This window comes from Pelophylax lessonae (assembly GCF_965119305.1).
Source record: "Pelophylax lessonae genome assembly, chromosome: 1".
Lineage (NCBI taxonomy): Eukaryota > Metazoa > Chordata > Amphibia > Anura > Ranidae > Pelophylax > Pelophylax lessonae.
The window spans coordinates 300,400,713-300,422,000 of record NC_138768.1 but is presented as its reverse complement, the minus strand read 5'-3'; the positions used below and the strand labels follow the sequence as shown (position 1 = coordinate 300,422,000).

The 21,288-nt window shown below is 40.7% G+C and overlaps 1 protein-coding gene across 4 annotated transcripts in view; it reads left to right on the top strand.

Moving 5' to 3' along the window:
• The window catches only part of ACACB (acetyl-CoA carboxylase beta), a 224,839-nt gene that overhangs the window by 114,832 nt on the left and 88,719 nt on the right, over positions 1-21,288 (top strand). For all 4 annotated transcript variants that reach the window (XM_082243009.1, XM_082243007.1, XM_082243006.1 and 1 more), the window contains 8 exons: positions 2,385-2,555; positions 3,199-3,360; positions 3,766-3,929; positions 6,556-6,706; positions 9,271-9,374; positions 11,434-11,515; positions 13,513-13,658; positions 14,244-14,394. In XM_082243009.1, the coding sequence (XP_082099135.1) occupies positions 2,385-2,555; positions 3,199-3,360; positions 3,766-3,929; positions 6,556-6,706; positions 9,271-9,374; positions 11,434-11,515; positions 13,513-13,658; positions 14,244-14,394 (1,131 nt within the window). The remainder of the gene's footprint in view (positions 1-2,384; positions 2,556-3,198; positions 3,361-3,765; positions 3,930-6,555; positions 6,707-9,270; positions 9,375-11,433; positions 11,516-13,512; positions 13,659-14,243; positions 14,395-21,288) is intronic.

Here is a 21,288-nt window from a genome sequence, read left to right as displayed (position 1 = left end):
ATTCCTTTCTCTGATGTGGGTACTGCGTTGCCTTTTCTACGGTTGCGTCTCCCACCCCTCATGTCTATACTGCTTTGGGACATCCCAATCGTGATGACTAGAGGAGGCGGCGACTGTCGGAGGACGTAAGAGAAAACGGAATTTTTGTAAAATCTTACCTGTAAAATTCCTTTCTCTGAGTCCTCCGACAGTCGCCGCCCCCGCCCCTCTTTTGGGGTTCTTATTACCTACTGCTATGCTACCAAACTGAGTTGGGAGTGGTGATGCAGGGGGGTATTGACCAGATGGGACAGCCCCCGTGGGTGTGTACATGCTAATGCCTTTTGTCTTTTGACTAAGTCTATATGCCTAGCTATTCCTACGGATAGGTGGACAATACCCAATTGCGATGACTTAGAGGAAGCGGCGACTGTCGGAGGACTCAGAGAAAGGAATTTTACAGGTAAGATTTTACAAAAATTCAGTTTTTTCCAAATCCTATATGTGTACAGTGCCTTTCAAAAGTATTTTATTCCTAGAAATTTTCCACATTTTGTCATGTTACAACCAAAAACATTAATGTACTTTATTGAGATTTTATGTGATAGACCAACACAAAGTGGCACATAATTGTGAAGTGGAAAGAACATTATAAATGTTTTTTACATTTTTTTACAAATGAATATCTGAAAAGTGTGGCGTGCATTTGTATTCAGCCCCCTTTACTCAGATACCTCTAACTAAAATTTAGCAGAGCCAATTGCCTTCAGAAGTCACCTAATTAATAAATAGAGTCCACCTGTGTATAATTTCATCTCTGTATAATTACAGCTGTTCTGTGAATAATTACAGCGGTTCTGTGAAACCCTCAGAGGTTTTTACAGAACCTTAATGAACAAACAGCATCGTGAAGGCCAAGGAACACACCAGACAGGTCAAGGATAAAGTTGTGGAGAAGTTTAAAGCTGGGTTAGGTTATAAAAAATATCCCAATCTTTGAACATCTCACCAAGAGGCCCATGGTAACTCTGGAGAAGTTGCAGAGATCCACAGTATAGGTGGGCGAATTTGTCCACAGGACAACTATTAGTCATGCACTCCAGAAATCTGGCCTTTATGGAAAGAAGAAAGACATTGTTGAAAGAAAGCCATAAGAAGTCCTGTTTGCAAGAAGCCATGTAAGGGACATTGCAAACGTGAAAGAAGGTGCTCTGGTCAGATGAGACCAAAATTTAACATTTTTGGCCTAAAAGCAAAATGCTATGTGTGGCGGAAAACACTGTACATTACCCTGAACACACCATCCCCACTGTGAAACATGGTGGTGGCAGCATCATGTTGTGGGGATTCTTTTCTTCAGCTGGGACAGGAAAGCTGATCAGAGTTTGTGGAAATATGGATGGAGCCAAATACAGGGCAAAAAAAATCTGTTAGTTTGCAAAAGACTTGAGACTGGGGAGGAGGTTAACCTTCCAGCAAAACAACGACCCTAAACATACAGCCAGAGCTGCAATGGAATGGTTTAGATCAAAGCATATTCATGTGTTAGAATGGCCCAGTAAGAGTCCAGACCTAAATAAAACTGAGAATCTGTGGCAAGACTTGAAAATTGCTGTTTACAGATGCTCTCCATCCAATCTGAGAGAGTTTGAGCTATTTTGCAAAGAAATTTCACGCTTTAGATGTACAAAGTTGGTAGAGACATCCCCAAAAAGACTTGCAGCTGTAATTGCAGCAAAAGGGGGTTCTACAAAGAATTGACTCAGGAGGGCTGAATACAAATGCATGCCACACTTTTCAGATATTTATTTGTAAACAATTTGAAAACCGTTTTATCATTTTCCTTCAACTTCACAATTCGGCCCCATTCACACTAGTGCGACTTGTCCTGCAATTTTGGACCGCAAAATCGCACGACAAGTCGTTTTCCATTATTTTCAATGAGCCCCATTCATATCAGTGCGTTTTGAAGTCGCACCGACTTCAAGGTAGTTCCTGCACTACTTTGCCATGATTTTAATGCGTTTTGAGGCATATAGCCTTGCCATTGCTTTCAAAATCGCTGCAAAATCGCAGTAAAATTGCGTCGCATAAGTGTGAAAGGGGCCTTATGTGCCACTTTGTGTCAGTCTAGCACATAAAATCCCAATAAAATACATTTATGTTTTTGGTTGTAACATGGCAAAATGTGGAAAATTTCAAGGGGCATCAATACTTTTTCAAGGCACTGTACATTCTTTTTGGTAGTGATTGTTCTTCGTTTTAATTGTATGCATTTTTTATATCTAAACATGCCATATTGTATTTTAAATGTCATTCTTCCATGTCCCTTATAGCATGCAATATATATTATATTTGAGCATGCAATATTTTATATTTAATATGTCATTCTTCCCTGTTAACAGTGTGCTGTCCGCCTGGCTAAGATGGTAGGTTATGTTAGTGCTGGCACAGTGGAGTACCTTTACAGTGAGGATGGCAGCTTTCACTTTTTAGAACTGAACCCAAGGCTTCAGGTGGAACATCCCTGCACTGAAATGATTTGCGACGTTAACCTTCCTGCTGCTCAGTTACAGGTATGACAAGACGGAGGGGAGACACTTGCCATTTCCTACATTAACATATACAGCAAGGTGACCTGACCATTTTGTGGCTTCCTGAACTTTTTGTTTTTATGTTATTTTCCTGCTGTATTATCATTGATTATAATGTTACTTTTATTATGCTAACAATATGATAACAAAGAACCGTTTTTTTTTTTAAATAGAATGCTTCAGTATTGGCAGTTTTTTTTTTTTTTGCAATGAAGTGTAAGGGTGGTAAATGTAAGTAGTAACCTAGAATAGTTTGGAACTTACCACTGGTTTAAAAAATTAATTTTGTATTTTATTTAACCCCAATTAAACTTTCATTTTAAGTGAGCTAAGTACATCTCTGGTGCATCAAAATAAAATGTTTTCGATGTATTAGGGCTCACACTATCTGCGATGAGCTGCATAGGTCAATGCAAGAATAATGCTAGGGCACATATAAATAATTATTTAGTTAGATGCATGTTTGTTTTCTCTTATCCTTATTATATAATGGATTATTCATTTTGGCTTTGCTTATGTTTCTGTTTAAAAAAATGTATTTTGCTAATCCTATAATTTTCTAGTTTTATAAATCATAGCATTCGTTGTCATTTATAGGTTTGTTTTGTTTTCCTAATTACTGTAGATATCCATGGGAATTCCACTGTACAGAATAAAGGACATTAGAGTGCTGTATGGGGAGTCACCTTGGGGAGATTTACCAATATGCTTTGAGAATCCCACAAACACCCCAAACCCAAGAGGTCATGTCATTGCTGCAAGAATAACAAGTGAGAACCCCGATGAGGTAGGACTGATTTTATGACATTAGAGTTAGTGGCTTCACACTGCCTCACTGCGCTTTTGCTAAAACGCAGCTAACTTGTGTTTTTCATGTGGGTTAGCTGCACTTTCCTATAGGCTGATATAGGTCTTACGGTTTTGGTGCAGTTTCAGAACTTGCACCAAGATTTCTGCATGCTGCATCTTTGGTGTGTTTTCAGAAATCACAACAAAACCGTGAGACATCATAAAATTTTATGGGAATGCCCAGCTAAACCTGCTGAAAAACTGCTGGTTAGCTGCGCTTTGCCCAAAGCGCAACTTGACCGCACCAAGGGAGTGTGAAGTTGCTACTCGGCAAATGTTATTAATGATAAAATATGGTACTTCTCACAGTTGGTGTTTTACTTTTCTATTCTTTCTCTACCAGGGGTTTAAACCCAGCTCAGGGACTGTCCAGGAGCTCAATTTCCGAAGTAGTAAGAATGTTTGGGGATACTTCAGCGTGGCAGCCGCTGGCGGTTTGCATGAGTTTGCTGATTCACAGTTTGGACATTGTTTCTCCTGGGGAGAAAACCGTGAAGAGGCTATCTCGTTAGTAGTGACAACTGTCTTCTTTACTTAGAGTTATCCATTAATGTTCCTAAGCTTAATGTTTTATTACCGCTTTTTCGCTTGGCCATTTTTATACTTCTGGTTAAATTTGTTTAAAAACCATACATTTAATTCTTTTTTTTTTTTTTGTGTTGATGCCCCTGTGAGTTTTTTTGTTGCTATCAGTGCTTAAGCTGGGGAGGATTACTTTCTCTGTTCAGACTGGTGGCCACTGTCACAAGGACACATGGAAGTCGTGGGAAACTCAAAATTTTAGCGGTGTCACACTGTAACAGGAATACATTAAAAAATCTTCCAATGGGGACGACTCTCTAAGAGAGAGATTTATTTAGACAGGAAATACAATGAAATCTTTCCAATGGGACATGGCAAAAAAAAGACAAATTCTGTACCTACTCTAAAAATGTGTTGACTTTAGATATTCTTTAATACCACACAGAAAAATGTTCTTATATAGCGTTCGCTAAATGAAGGTGTTCACAAACATGTTTGGCTTGTTAACCACTTGCCAACCGCCGCTAGTACATATACTGCGGCGGTCAGCCCCTCACAGGCAAAGTGACGTACCGGTACGTCACTAGCCTGTGAGGCTCTGGGGAGCGAGCGCGCACGCCGCCGGAGGCGCGGTCACGGACCCCCCCCCCCGCGCGTGTGAGCGGCGGACCCGATGTCCGCCGCTCACTCACAATTGTCCGTGACAACGGGAGAAAGGCAGGCGGCTAGTGTAAACAAGCCGCCTGTCATTCTTCCCTGTGTAGGAACAGTGATCATACGGTTCTACTATGTAGGACCGTTGATCATTGTTCCTACACCTCAAGCCACAGCCAATCACAGTTAGAATCACGCCCCTAGGGACACACACAGCCCCTCCTTCTCAAAAAAGTTAACCCCTTCACTACCAGTGTCATTTTACAGTAACAGTGCATATGTATAGCACTGATTACTGTAGTAATGTCACTGGTAACCCCAAAAGTGTCAAAAATGTCAGTCAAGGGTCCGATCTATCCGCCCCAATGTCGCAGTCCCGCAAATAAAATCGCAGATCGCCGCCATTACGCGTTAAAAAAAAAAATGACAAAAATCTTTCCCTTTGTTAGTAAACGCGATAACTTTTGCGCAAACCAATCAAAATACGCTTTTTGCGATTTTTTTTTTTTTTTTTTTTTTTTTTTTACCAAACATATGTAGCATAAAACAAACTGGCCGAAAATTTTAAAAAATTTAGATTTTTACATTTTTTTTCGGGAAATTCATATAAAAAATTTTGAAAAATATTGTTATTTTTGCAAAATTGATGCTATTTTTTTGTTTATAGCGCATGATCAAAAAATCGTACAAGTGATCAAATACCACCAAAAGAAAGCTCTGTTTGTGGGAAAAAAAGGAGAACATCAAATTTGTTTAGGTACAGCGTCGCACGACCGCGCAATTGTCCGTTAAAGTCACGCAGTGCCGAATCGCAAAATACCCCCTGGTCAGGAAGGGGGTAAAATCTTCCGGGGCTTAAGTGGTTAAGGTAGTACAACATAGACATGTGTAGCTAATGGAAAGCCTGCTAGTGTGGCCAATGTCTGCAGCCTGGAATCATGCCCTCTGCTCCAAAGTCTAAAGGGCCATACAAACTATAAGATTTTCTGAAGACTTTTTCCTTTAGACTTACCAAAACCATATAATATGAGGTCAAACCTAAACACTTTCAATTTGTATGCAATCTGGCAGGCCCCTGCACTACATAGAAAAGGTAAATCTGAAGGAAACCTAACAACAAAAGTTGGATAGTGTGTATCCAGCTTAAAACATCTTCTGAGTCTTCTCCAACTCCATTGGGTGTGGCTGCCTCCTCAGCTCTGTCCAAGGACATATTTACTACATTCATGCACTTTCACCCTCCTTATCATGTCTTTATCCCAAATCACAGATGTTTTTGCTAACTGCAGAGGTCTTCTTTATAATGAAGGTGCTCCCCCACTTTCCAAAATGGAGGGACATCAGTTAGGCTTTGTAAACACTTGGACCGCTTCCATCTCAAAGGCTTGGTGTGGGAGATGGTTCCCGAGGGGCCTTGCTCTCAGCCCTTTCCTTGGGTCATCAATTCCAGCCATCCTTTGTCCACCACACAAATTAGCAGATGTCCAGGTAGTCAAGCTGGTCTTCTGGGTCAGGGAATTCCTGCCCCAGTTCCTGTGCCAGAATGGTTTCTGGGGTTCTACTTCAGTCTGTTCACTCTTTCTTTCCCGCAGCCGGGACCATTAAATTCTCATGCCTTGATCAAGACTGTTGTCTCTGATATTTACCAATTTACCCCCCGTTTGTATTCCTGTGACTTTGTGTAATCTGAATTTGGTTCTCTCAGTACTTCAAAATTCTGCCTTTGTATTGATACAACTGAACCCTAAATAACCAATATATGTCAGAATTCTGAAAATGTGTGCAATAAAACCAACAGGCATTTGTTATGTGGAAAACACTCATTATTTCAAGCTTGATTGTTTACATTTTTGGCAAAGACCTTACTGTGTGTGCTTTAGATATCTAGGTATCTAGAGGAAGTTCTGTGGCATACCTCCATGTAGCTGAAATGTTACACATTATCTGTATGTTCCAGGAACATGGTTGTAGCTCTTAAAGAGCTGTCTATAAGAGGAGATTTCAGGACAACAGTGGAATACCTCATCAAGTTGTTGGAGACTGAGAGCTTTCAAAATAATGAAATTGATACAGGGTGGCTGGATCATCTGATTGCTGACAAAGTTCGGGTAAAGTCCAAACATCCCTGTAATTGATATGAGCAATATTGTTAGCAAATATGTGTTCTGTAATGGCTGTGGTGATTTGGGTTGTCCGTGGGAGTGGCTAACTGTCCAATAATATTTTGGACAACTAATTTAATCTGGTCTGACTTTTTTTTTTTTTTTTTAAATCAGGTCATTTTTTAAAATATATGTTTTAACAACAGTTATAAAAAAAAAAAAAAACATCCATTACTACTTACAAGTTTGTCATTTAGAACACGTATTGCCCATATCACCTCCATTTAAATTGAAAAAAAAAAAAAAAAAGAAGTAAAAGAAAAATGAACCCATTACGGGAAAATATAAAGCTCTCTCACAATGTACATCACCATGCAGACTGAGGGAAAAGTTCCACATAGATTATCATTGCAGATCCACAATAAAAGCATGTCAACCGTAAGAATATTCTTAGGTATTATTCCCAGAATGGCATTTTTTAGATCCACCGCCACCTGCATTGAATAACTGGAATTAAGGATCGAAAAAATATACTCCCAGTAACGATGAAAATTGGGACAGCGCCATAACATGTGTAGGAGGGATCCTTAGACTGTAGTACCTAGGACACTGTGGAGATGTCGCTTTCAAACCAAGCTTAGAGCTTCAAAGGGGTGTAATGAACTCTATGAACGATGAACAGCTGAATCAGGCGCTGTGAATGGGATAAAGAGACCTTTTGTCAAGTGTTCCAGTGCCTGGGTCCACTCCTCATCATTACTCAAAGAATCGAAATCCTGTTGCATGACCCTAGGCCAGTGTTTCTCAACTCCGGTCCTCAGGGCACACTAACAGGCCAGGTTTGCAAGGAAACTGAAATACATCACAGGTGATATAATTTGCTGCTCAGGCATTGCAGTATTCTAGTCTGCATCTCCCCAAGGTAATAATTAAAATCTGGCCTGTTAGTGTGCCCTGAGGACCGGAGTTGAAAAACACTGCCCTAGGCTATATACCTATATGCGGGTGCTAACAGCTGTTGAATAGTAAAATATAAGCCTCATATAAGTCCCCGCTTGGTGTCAGAAGTGGAGGTCGCCATAGTTAAAACCACAGAGGGATTATATTTGAACTGATAGGTAGGCGCTTGGCTTTGTAAAGCATGTCGTAATTGAAAGTATTGAAAAAATAATTTGTTAGGCAGCTGATAATGTTCTTCCAACTTATTAAAGGGTTACAATATATTTTTGTCATATAACTGGTAAAGGAATCTAACTCCAGCCTTTTTCCTTAAGTCAAAACCCTCTAGTTTACTCAGTTCAGGTAACCCTGGATTATCCCAGATCCGCATATACTGCGTATAGCCTTTGTGCATAGTGAGACTTTGTACTGTTTCCCTTACTTTATGCATTAAGTTGAACGTAGGGATAGTACGTTTAGTATAAAATTATTGTGCCACTATTAATTGGACAGGTGGAATTTCTGAGAACTGAGACAGGACAGCATTCTGATTGAAACCTTGCAAGTTTAACTTATTCCAACCATACCAGTGTTGCATTTGGGACGCTAGAAAATAAAATCTAGTGTTAGTCACCACTAGACTTCCAAAAGTCTTTAGATAACTGCAGTGTAGAGAGACGAATTCTAGGATGCCTGTACTTCCAAATAAGGTCCCTCCAAAGGTAATCTATTGTAGGAAAGAGACGATGCTGAAGCTATACAGGGCAAATATGGATAAGGTATAGCAATTGTGGCATCCACACCATTTTTTCAAGATTGGCTCTACCTTTTAGTCAGGGGCAGCTCATTCCAAGTCTTACCCGTTTTCTTAAAGCGTGTAAGTAAAGGGGTCAAATTTCTCTCCATGTAGTCTGGGACTTGCTCGGTAACCATAACTCCAAAGTATTTAAAAGATGTAGCCACTGCAATTTGAGATGCTAAACCACTGGATGCCTTTTTTTTTTTGTTTCCTCTGCAAGGTAAAGCCATAATGTGCTAGTATGCATCGCATACTAGCACAATATGTGAAACTTACCTGAAAACGTAGCATTTAAGCGATGCGCTGTCATCGCTGGAGGCCGCTTCCATCTTTACCTGTGTTCTTCCGGGTTCACAGATGCGTGGGGGAGCCGCCGTTTACGGCACAGGATTCTGAAGGAATGGCCCAGGTGGCCGTTGCTTCAGAGCTCATGCGCCAATGACGTCATCGACTGAATATATAGTAAATATCTCCTAAGCAGTACACGTTATGGAGATATTTACAGTACCTATAGGTAAGCCTTATTATAGGCTTACCTATAGGTTACAGTAGAGTGATTGAAGTTTATAACCACTTTAATAGTGAATCCTGAATATGAGCAGTAGGTGGTAATAAGGGACATACTGTGGCTAATGATGAGGTATCTCCTAAAAACAACAGGGTGACCTCTGCATATAATGCTTTTTTATCTTCCCCAGTGGATATACAAATCCAATAATTTGGCCTGACTTTGATATCAATGACATTATGTTCATAAATGTATATAGGCAATAGTTTACTTTACTTGGTTTTATGTACCGTATTGTTTTAACTTTTTGTTGCTTTTTCTAAGGCTGAGAAACCAGATACAATGCTTGGAGTGGTCTGTGGGGCTCTCAATGTTGCAGATGCCTTATTTCAAACATGTATGAATGAGTTTCTTCACTCTTTAGAAAGGTACTGTATTGCCTGCTTAAAGTGCTCTTAGAGTGACACTTTTCATTTACTGTACTGTATCTTTTTAGGAGCAGTGGTGTTACCCTAGGACTGGAAATGTTAGGACTTTGGAATACCACCTCTGTAACAAAGTGGGAGATGTTCTATAGTTCACAGAGGTGAACTAAACAAAGTTGATAAAATTGCAGTACACAGAAACATATAAGCTTACTGTATTTAACCCATTCACCCAGAGCTCGACAAATCCCAGGCGCCAGGTTGCCATGGCAACTAGAAATTGCGTCTTGTCCGCATCTGCCTCAAACTTGCCGACTGCACTGTAGCTGGAAGACAGCTGTAGGACGATCGTCCAGTTCTGGGAGGACATATATCGACTTCCTCCCAGAACCCCGCTCTCCAGGGTGCGCATCAGGAACGCTCTGTGATCGATATGTCCTTCGGACACAGCTGATCATAGATGGAGGTAAAGGGACAATCACAGCTGATCACATTGTGAGAAAAGGAAAGCCGATAACTGGCTATCCTGTAACGGGATATTTAAACTGATAATCAGGGCACTGATCACCAGTGCAGCACCATTAGTGCCAGTCAGTGGCCATCAGTGCAGCATATCAGTGACCATCTGTGCTGCCTATCAGTGCCCGTCAGTGCAGCCTCATCATTGCCCATCAGTGCAGATTATCAGTGGCCATCAGTGCTGCCTATCAGAAGCCATCAATGTCGCCTTATCAGTGCAGCTCATCAGTGACCTTCAGTGCAGCATATTAATGCTAAAATGTAAATAACTGCGCTAAGCTAAATAAACGAAAAAAGCAGCAGCTGTAGTGGGAAAACACTATGAATAGATATGTAAAATGGAAAAAGCTGCGCTAAACAATTGATATACTGTGAATTAGCAATAACACAGAAAAGGAGATTAGGTTACAGTCCAGACACATAGCACAGAATGAACATGTATAATGATTTAGGACAGTCCACAGAAAGAGAATTCCAAGGTGTAGATGTAGGGATGATCAATCCACCACCAAAAGGTCACTCCAAAAAACCACGGTGAAGCATGCTGTGGGTGTACGCTTACCAAAAGGAAACAGGTTAAAGCCTTGTAAGATCTCAAACGACCAGCTACAGGGAAACACCTCTCTTGACCAGATCCTAATGGGTCTAGGGATCCTCCACATCGAACAAGTATAAACCACCAGCCTCCTCATCCAACTCGGTGGATGGCCACCCGTGAAAAAGAGAGGATACCACAATAGTGCAGATGGTTTTGGTAGTTTATTGAATATCGTAAAAGAAAAGAATAACACTCACAATTTCGGTGCAAATAAGCGCTTGTCAAGAGGTAATACAAGAAAACACCGCCGCCGCCCGACTTCCGGATGCAGGATGATGACGTCAGCACGCCTGTCCCATGCTGCCTTATCAGTGCATCCTCAATAGTGCCGCCTTATTAGTGCCCATCAGTGCAGCCTCATCAATGCACATCAGTGAAGAAGAAAATGTACTTATTTGCAAAATGTTATAACAGAAATGAAAAAAAAAGAGGGGTTTTTTTTTTGTTCAAATTTTGGTCTTTTTTCGTTTGTTTAGCGAAAAAATTAAAAAATCCAGTTGTGATTAAATACCACCAAAATAAAGCTCTATGTGTGTGAAAAAAAATATAAAAATGTCATATGTGTACAGAGTTGCATAACAGCGTAATTATCATTCAAAGTGTGACCACGCTGAAAGCTGAAAATTGGCCTGTGCAGGACGGGGATGAAAGTGCCCAATAGGCAAACACTGGCTCCTAACATTTATAGGTGGCTCCTAAATTGAAAGCAAATTTGTCAAGTCCTGAATAAACCTATATGAAGTTCATCCTTTTATCCCATGTGTCCATTGTCATATAAAAATATGTATTTCTGTTAATGATATATTAAATGTCATTATCTGGAGATGGAAGTGATTTCTATGTTCTTGTTTTGTCTGGAAAGTGCAGTGCATTTTATATCAAATAATGGTAGTAGCTACATAAAGCACTGATATTGAACAGAAAATACTTTTTTTTTTTTTATAGAGGCCAAGTCCTTCCTGCAGCTACACTTTTGAATATTGTTGATGTTGAACTGATCTCCGAAGCAGTGAAATACACACTGAAGGTAAAATTTGTTGCTGCACACCAGGTGTGGGGCGGTACTTGCGTAAACATGAGTAAAGCATACAGTCATATATGAAAAAGAACATTTTCTCTCTTTTTGCATAGGCTTGTGTGCTATACTCATATTAATATTAGTACTACCATATATACCCTGTTACAGCCATTAATAACGATGTACGCAGCACACGGGCTTCCTGGGCTGGAACAAGAATGGCAGGATTTCAGATGCACGGGTTCAGGCAACCATGTGCAAGAGCCCCTATGTTATTTTTTTTTGCGTTGGGTTGCCTTGGATTTTGTAATAACAAAAGTACATTCATTCTACGAGTTCCCCTGGATTAGAATTATTTCATTCAGCAATGTTGGTTTTAAGTCCCAGAAAGGCATGCACTGAGACTCAAACCTGGTAGTAGGTTAAAGCAGTTGAGATCTCTTTAACAACTTGCAGGCTGCCCAGTGTACATATACTGCAGCAGAGTGACTGCTCTGTGACAGATTACGTACCTAGTAGGTGATCTGACACTTCCGATTTATACACAGCGGGAGCTGATCGGTGGGTATGGCAGACTCCTTGTCCACCTGCACCTGCAGATGCTTCGGTACACAGGCAGAACGGCAGTCTGCCTATGTAAACAAGGAAGATTGCCGTTCTGTTAGTACAGAAGGCATGGATCCTGTGTTCCTGTTGAGCAGAAACACCGATCCATGCCTTCCACTAGTAAAAGCACCTCCCCCACTACACTGAATCACAGGCTAGGCACACCGTAAACCCTTTGATCGTCCCAGCCAATGTTACCCTGTCCCAGCCAGTGTGATTAGTACAGTGACAGTGCATATTTTTTAGCACTGATCACTGTATTAGGGCTCTTTCACACAGGCGATCCGATCAGATCCGCCTGTCAGTTTTTTAGGCGGATCTGATCGGATCCTCCATGCAGCTCTATGGGGCAGCGGATGTCAGCGGAGACACCTCCGCTGACACCCGCTGCCATCCACATCCGATCCTGTCCATGAAATCTGGACGGATGGAAAAATAGGGTTCAGTAATCGGATCGGATCTGATGAGAGCGGACAGGCGGTCCGCTCTCATCCGATCCCCCATATAGGGCAGCGGGGGCTGAGACACCTCCCTCTCCGCTCTGCAAGCGGAGACGGAGCTGTCATCCGCCGGCTCAGCAGGGATCGCGGATCGATCCCCGCTGAGCAACACGGATCCACCTACGGAGGCGGACCGTGTGAAAGAGCCCATAGTGTCACTTGTCCCCAAAAAGTGTCAGTGTCTGATTTGGCCGCCACAATATCACAGTCCTGCTATAAGTCGCTGATCGCCGCCATTACTAGTAAAAAATAAATAAATACAAATATCTCATAGTTTGTAGATGCTATAACTTTTGCGCAAACCAATCAATATACGCTTATTGGGATTTTCTTTACCAAGAATATGTAGCAGAATACATATTTGACTAAATTGATGAAGACATTTGATTTTTTTTTGATTTTTTTATTGGATATGTTTTATAACGGAAAGTAAAAAATATTGTTTTTGATGGTCTTTTTTGTTTATAGTACAAACATTAAAAACCACAGAGGTGATCAAATACCACCAAAAGAAAGCTCTATTTGTGGGAAAAAAGGGACACAAATTTTATTTGGGTACAGCGTTGCACAATCGGACAACTGTCAGTTAAAGTCACGCAGTGCCATGTCGCACAATATGACTTGGTCATGAAGGGGGGTAAATCTTTCAGAGGTCAAGTGGTTAAGCAGTACTTATATTGCAGTACAGTGTCTGATGAAGACCTCCTTTAACAAATCATGAGTGCTGCACAATCTCTTGTTTTGAATTTCTGTAATAAAGACTTAGCTGTGTCTGGCTTTGTGACAGAGCCTGTCTGTCATATTTAACTTAAGAATGCTCTGTTAATGTCTTCCAGATCACATATTTCTCTTTTTCTTTAACTTATCTCTGCTAACCATATGGTGGTTGTTTTACTGCAGGTTGCCCGGCAGTCTCTTACTACCTATGTGATCATCATGAATAACTCCCACATAGAAATAGATGTGCATAGGTTGAGTGATGGTGGACTTTTACTGTCCTATGATGGAAATAGTTATACTACCTATATGAAAGAGGAGGTGGATCAGTAAGTTTGGGGATTTCTTATTGTTCTTCTTTTACAAGACTATGTTGAATTTTTTCACTTATCTCCAGAACACACTGTCAAACTCATAATAATTAAGTAGAGTTTGGTTGCCTCTATTGTGATTGGTCATTTTCTGTTGGAATGGATCTCCCAAATCATCTGGCATATTCATTAAATTGGCAAATATTTAATGTGTCTGCAGGAGCTTCAACAGAAGAATTTCAGTAAGCTACATAAGTGAACTATATAAGATGTCAGAACCCCACAGTGCTCCTGATCTCTTTATGTTTTTCTATATCACGCCAGTGTTTCCCCAAAATGTGAAATGTGGAATTTGGCTCTAAATATAGAAGAAAAGCCAGATTGAGCCTGTTGCAGGGGATACTACTTTAGTAGCCTCACAGAAAGATATAGCTAATAGCCAAACACTGACTTTGTGTAAGTCTAATAACTATGCAGAAAACCTTGCCTTTGCCATGTGTACTTACATCCTTTAAATCTCAGTCATTCGTAACAGTATAGTTTTTCCTTATCTTTTTCCAGTCTAACACATATTAGACCATAAAACAAATATTTTTTTTACAGGTATCGTGTCACAATAGGCAACAAGACCTGTGTTTTCGAAAAGGAAAAAGATCCCACAGTATTGCGTTCTCCTTCAACTGGCAAATTACTGCAGTATACAGTGGAAGATGGCTCCCATGTTTATGCAGGAGATTGCTTTGCAGAAATTGAGGTAGTTTCTGGTAAATCGGGTATCGTATTTCAATAAGTTTTTAATAAAGTATAGTTATAGTGCCTTGAAAAGGTATTCATACACCTTGAAATGTTCCACATTTTGTCATGTTACAACCAAAATCCTAAATGTATTTTATTGGGATTTTGGGCTCTTTCACACGGGCGATCAGTTTTTTGCCTCCGCTCTGGTCCTTTTTTTTTTTTTTTCACGGAGCGGATGACACTTGTGTCATTCGCTCCGTATGTCCGCATATCATCCCATCCGTTTGCGGATGATATACGGACATAATGTAAGTCTATGGGCATCCGATTTTGCTTCCTTTCCGTTTTTTTCAACGGAGGAAAAATAGGGTTCTGTTCCGTTCCAAAAAACGGAACAGAACTGAAAGGAAGAAAATCTGATGTCAGCGGATGGTATTCCGCTGACATCCGCAATGCCATTGACTTACATTATGTCTGTAAATCATCCGCAAAAAAATAGGATGATTTGCAGACATACGGAGCGCCCGTGTTAAAGGACCCTTAATGTGATAGACCCATACAAAGTGGCACATAATTGTGAAGTGGAAGGAAAATGATAAATGAACAATAAAATGCTAAGGTAGTCTTACAAATAAGTGCAACAGTGCTCCAAATATCCACAAAGGTGCGTAAATGTGATTGAAAGTATAAGGTGCTGGAATGTAAAGTGCTGGAGTGCTTGAAACACATCAACCGGTGCGGGTGCTTCACTCCCATCCTGTGCCCCCACTCACCGTAAATATTGGACCCTCAGCTGTTTCAGTCTAAAAGATCTTAAAACCTGTGAGGTGACTGCCAATAGTTGTCCTTGTTAATGCCACACTCCGTTATCCACTAACTTAAATACGATCTTTGATGCTCAAACAAAATAAAAAACTGACATAGTGAAGTCCGTAAAACAGTGTTTTATTGCGCACAATGCAACGCTTGTTACAAAAAATAAGACAGATTCTGCTTTTGAGAGAGGAGTACAGCTCTTCCGTGAACGCTGTCTAGCTTGCGTTCCTCGGAGGACAGAAAATTATGTCAATGGTTTCGGCGTACCCGGAAATACGTCAACGCGTTTCGTCCCACCTTCCAGGGCGTCATCAAAGGACATGATGTCCTTACGCCGAAACCATTGACGTCACTTCCTGTCCTCTGTGGAACGCACGCTAGATGGCGTTCCCGGAAGAGCTGTACTACTCTTTTAAAAGGATTGTGGGCAATAAAACGGACTTCACTATGTCAGTTTTTTAGCATTCCAGCACCTTATACTTCCAAGCACATTTACGCACCTTTGTGGATATTTGGAGAACTGTTGCACTTATTTGTGGGACTACCTTAGCACCTTATTGTTCATATATTGTTGCACTTGGACACTTTATTTTTACTAGATTTAATAGTTTTTTGGTAAGCGCTGCTTTTTTGTCATTTTATATATTTCTGAGTCTTCTACTTAGTGAACAGCAGCTGCCTTTGATCAATACACTAAATAGCACAATATTTTTCTTTGTATATGTTTATTTTATATATGTAAGCACTATTTTATTATTATCAAAATGATAAATGGTTTTCAAAATTTTTTACAAATAAATATCTGAAAAGTTTGTCGGGAATTTGTATTCATCACCCTTTACTCTGATACCCCTATCTAAAATCTACTGGAACCAATTGCCTTCAGAAGTCATCTAATTAGTAAATAGAGTCAACCTGTATGTAATTTAGTCTCATTATAAATACACCTGTTCTGTGAAGGTTTGTTAGAGAACCTTAGTGAACAAACAGCATCATGAAGGCCAAGGAACACACCAGACAGGTCAGGGATAAAGTTGTGGAGACGTTTAAAGCAGGGTTATGTTATAAAAAAATATCCCAAGCTTTGAACATCTCACGGAGCACTGTTCAATCCATCTCCAGAAAATGGAAAGAGTATATTACAACTGCAAATCTACCAAGACATGGCCCTCCACCTAAACTGGCATGGAGAGCATTATTCAGAGAAACAGCCAAGACGCCCATGGTAACTCTGGAGGAGCTGCAGAGATCCACAGTTCAGCTGGGAAAATCTGTCCACAGGACAACTATTAGTCGCACACTCCACAAATCTGGCCTCTATGGAAGAGTGGCAAGAAGAAAGCCATTGTTGAAAGCCATAAGAAGTCCCGTTTACAGTTTGCGAGACACAGGACACACGTTGTGAGGGTGCTTTTCTTCAGCAGGGACAGGGAAGCTGGTCAAAGTTGATAGAATGGATGGAGCCAAATACAGAGCAAACCTAAAAGAAAACCTGTTAGAGTCTGCAAAAGACTTGAAACTGGGGCAGAGGTTCACCTTCCAGCAGGACAACGACCCTATTGAAGTATTGACTCGGGGGAGCTGAATACAAATGCACGCCACACTTTTTTCAGATATTTATTTGTCAAAGATTTTGAAAAACATTTATCATGTTCCTTCCACTTCACAGTTATGTGCCACTTTGTGTTGGTCTATGACTAAAAATCCCCAAAAAATAAATTTTACGTTTTTGGTAGTAACATGACAAAATATGGAAAATTTCAAGGGGTATGAATACTTTTTTAAGGCACTGTATTAAAGTAATTACAGTCCAGAAAATGGACAGGAATTTTGATATATCGAGAGCAGGAATAGGATCACATATTATAGTTACATAGTTAGTGAGGTTGAAAAAAGACATCAGTCCATCCAGTTCAACCTATGATGTGTGTGTGTGTGTGTGTTTGCTGTTAACTGTACATTGTATACCCCTGTATGTTGTGGTCTTTAAGGTGCCTATCTAAGAGTTTTTTGAAACTATCGATGCCCCCTGCTGATACGACTGTTTGCGGAAGAGAATTCCACATCCTTACTGCTCTGACAGTACAGAACCCCCTACGTACTTTAAGGTTAAGGTTTAAGTTTATGGTAAAGCTGGCCATAGATGGACTGAAATTCAGGCGGTTCCGCGGAATTTCGATCCATGCGTAGCTGTTCATTTTCAACAGAAGGCGATTGAGAATGTTGGAAAACTTTTGTCGATCAGTGGCTGCAACCAGTGGGCTGTAGCTGCTGATCAGTGTATTCTGACAGCAAGGAGTCCCGCTGTCAGAATGCAATGTCCTACAGTGGGAATTCCTCCATCCACCTCACTTGTGTGGTTGTAGGTATTTTTAGGCTGAACAACAAAAAGGTAATCTATGGCCAGCTTGCTGAAGTTTGATAAAGCAGATAATCAAGATGGTTAAGCTGGGGCAGACTTGAGTGCCATCTCTAGGGGGATGATGACAGCAGTTGTGTTCAGGTTTATGTTGTTATTGGGGGAGGTTTCCCAGACCTGGAGTTGCCTGTATGCAGTTTTATGGCATGTGATATAGCATCTACTAGGGGGTCATTTAGTTGTAGTGGGTTCTATTTTAACGTGCAGCAAGAAGCTGGGTCCATGTTATGTGACTGAGTATCCCGATCCTTTTGGAAGTAGGGAAAGGGGATAGAGTCACAGTACAGAAAAGCGGATGGGACGGGGGAGTCCACAGAAAGGGTACTGGCTGTAAGGTTTGCTGCTATGGGATTTTGATCTTAAGCCTCTGTGGTTAAAATAGTGAGTAGAGCAAGGTTGAAGTTGTTATCTGAGCAGTATTGTTTAATCTAAGGCGATAGCATTTTTCCTTTAGGATGGCTGCATATTTTATATTAAAAAGGTGTAATGTATATCGGCGCAACTAAATTAAGTATTGAAGTATCAAAAAATATTGTGGCTGCAATATCAAAGTGGTGAATCACTACACATAAAATCAATAAATATATAAAGTGACATCGCGCTACAATAAAGTGCAAATAACAAAAGTTGCTGTGCTGTGCAAAGGTGCAATAATTAAAAGGGTTGAAGAAATTATTGAATATATCAACAAATCAATCAACATAAAACGTGTGTCCATATGACTCCTTAGCAAGTCTTATATTCCCTAGGAACTTGTGCATTCGCGGTTTTGCCTGTGAGTTTTTAGGTAGGTTGACCAGGTTTGTGAATGAATGAATGAATATGTTTAAAGGTGCCTCTGCTGGTGCAACTCTTATTAGTTTATGGTTGGCCTCTACAAAAGATACCTTAATTGAGTCATGTACTTCAGTATCCCAGGTTTAGCACCATGTTTCTCCCATGGTCAGCTTATCAATTGGGTATATAGGAGCAGTGGGGGGGGGGGGGGAGCCTTTTTCCAGGAGGGATTTGTGACTAATGGTAATATTGCCTTTCGTATTAGGATTGACTCAGTAAAAATTTTCAAAGGGGTAAGTGATTGCTGTGAGTTAGTGGTTTCAATGGTTGTTGATAGGAAATGCTTAATTTGTAAGAATCAAAAGATTTCAAAAGCAGAAGGCAAACAATCTGCTTGCCGAAACAGTTCACTGTAGTGTTTTATATGAAAGAAATCAAGCTGGCTGGTACTGTAGTTTGATCAGATCTGTCAACCCATATACAGTATCTCACAAACGTGAGTACTGTACACCCCTCTTATTTTTGTAAATATTTTATTATATCTTTCCATGTGAAACTGAAGAAATTACACTTTGCTACCATGTAAAGTAGTGAGTGTACAGCTTGTATAACAGTGTAAATTTGCTGTCCCCTCAAAATAACTCAACAAACAGCCATTAATGTCCAAACTGCTGGCAACAAAAGTGAGTACACCCCTAAGTGAAAATGTCCAAATTGAGCCCAATTAGCCATTTCTCTCCTCGGTGTCATGTGACTCGTTAGTGTTACAAGGTCTCAGGTGTGAATGGCGAGCAGGTGTGGTAAATTTGGTGTTATCACTCTCACTCTCTCCTACTGGTCACTGGAAGTTCAACATGGTACCTCATGGCAGAGAACTCTCTAAGGGTCTGAAAAAAAGAATTGTTGCTCTACATAAAGATGGCCTAGGCTATAAGAAGATTGCCAAGACCCTAAAGCTGAGCTGCAGCACGGTGGCCAAGACCATACAGCAGTTTAACAGGACAGGTTCCACTCAGAACAGGCCTCGCCATGGTCGACCAAAGAAATTGAGTGCACGCGCTCAGCATCATATCCAGAGATTGTCTTTGGGAAATAGATGTATGAGTGCTACCAGCATTGCTGCAGAGGTTGAAGGGGTGGGGGGTCAGCCTGTCAGTGCTCAGACCATACGCCACACACTGCATCAAATTGGTCTGCATGGCTGTCGCCCCAGAAGTAAGCCTCTTCTAAAGATGATGCACAAGAAAGCCTGCAAACAGTTTGCTGTAGACAAGCAGACTAAGGACATAGATAACTGGAACTATGTCCTCTGGTCTGATGAGACAAAGATAAACATATTTGGTCCAGATGGTGTCGAGCGTGTTTGGTGGCAACCAGGTGAGAAGTACTAAGACACATGTGTCTTGCCTACAGTCAAGCATGGTGGGGGGAGTGTCATGGTCTGGGGCTGAATGATTGCTGCCAGCACTTGGGAGCTACAGTTCATTGAGGAAACCTTGAATGCCAACATGTACTGTGACATACTGAAGCAGAGCATGATCCCCTTCCTTCGAAGACTGGGCTGTAGGGCAGTATTCCAACATAACGACCCCAAACATACCTCCAAGATGACCACTGCCTTGCTGAAGAAGCAGAGGGTAAAGATGGACTGGTCAATCATGTCCCCAGACCTATACTCTATTGAGCATCTGTGGGGCATCTTCAAACTGAAGGTGGAGAGCGCAATGTCTCTAACATCCACCAGCTCCGTGATGTCATCATGGAGGAGTGAAAGAGGACTTTATTGGCAATCTGTGAAGCCCTGGTGAACTCCATGCCCAAGAGGGTTAAAGCAGTGGTGGAAAATGATGGTGGCCACACAAAATATTGACACTTTGGGCCCAATTTGGACATTTTCTCTAAGGGGTGTACTCACTTTTGTTGCCAGCGGTTTAGACATGAATGGCTATGTGTTGAGTTATTTTGAGGGGACAGCAACTTTACACTGTTATACAAGCTGTACACTCACTACTTTACATTGTAGCAAAGTGTAATTTCTTCAGTGTTGTCACATGAAAAGATATAGTAAAACATTTATAAAAATGTGAGGGGTGTACTCACTTTTGTGAGATACTGTACAAGACTGTTTAAAACAAGATGAACTCAGTTTTGTAGTCAGGTTTATTCTTATTTCTAGCTTGTAACCCAGACAATGCTCTGATTTCCTGTTACCTGGTAATTGCTAGTACGATCTGTAGTATAATCCTTGCAATACTCTCTTTCGTTTTCTTGTTACTATTTTTATTCTTAATACGTTGTACAATGTTTAATATATGACAGACTCAAAGGCAAAATAGTTAGCATGTTATCTATTAGCTTCAGCTACGAAGAAAAGTGGGAAATCATGACTGGTTACTGAACCTTGAGCATTCAGTTGGTAAAGTTATGTATTTACCATTTTTCTGAGCCCTGAATAGAATGAGTTGTATATGTCATGTTTAATGTTTTTAAATGGAGTAGATCATGTGTAATCATTTGTAGCTCAAAATATTGATTGAGCTTGACCTATATACAGACAAGAACAGCTGTGGATTAGGGTTGAGCGGACACCTAGATGTCCGTGTTCGACGGGTTCGGCCGAACTTTAAAAAAAAGTCCGGGTCCGTGTCCCGGACTTTTACCGAACTTTTCCCGGACACCGAACCCCATTGAAGTCAATGGGGACCCGAACTTTAAGGCACTAAAATGGCTCTAAAACACCAAAGGAAAGGGCTAGAGTGCTGCAAATGGCAGCAAAACGTAATTAAGAGCATGGCAAGTGCTCTGCAAACAAATGTGGATAGGGAAATAACTTAAAACAACAAAAAAAAACAGAAAAATAAAACAATGTTCTTCTTCATCTCTGAAGGACGAGGCCCA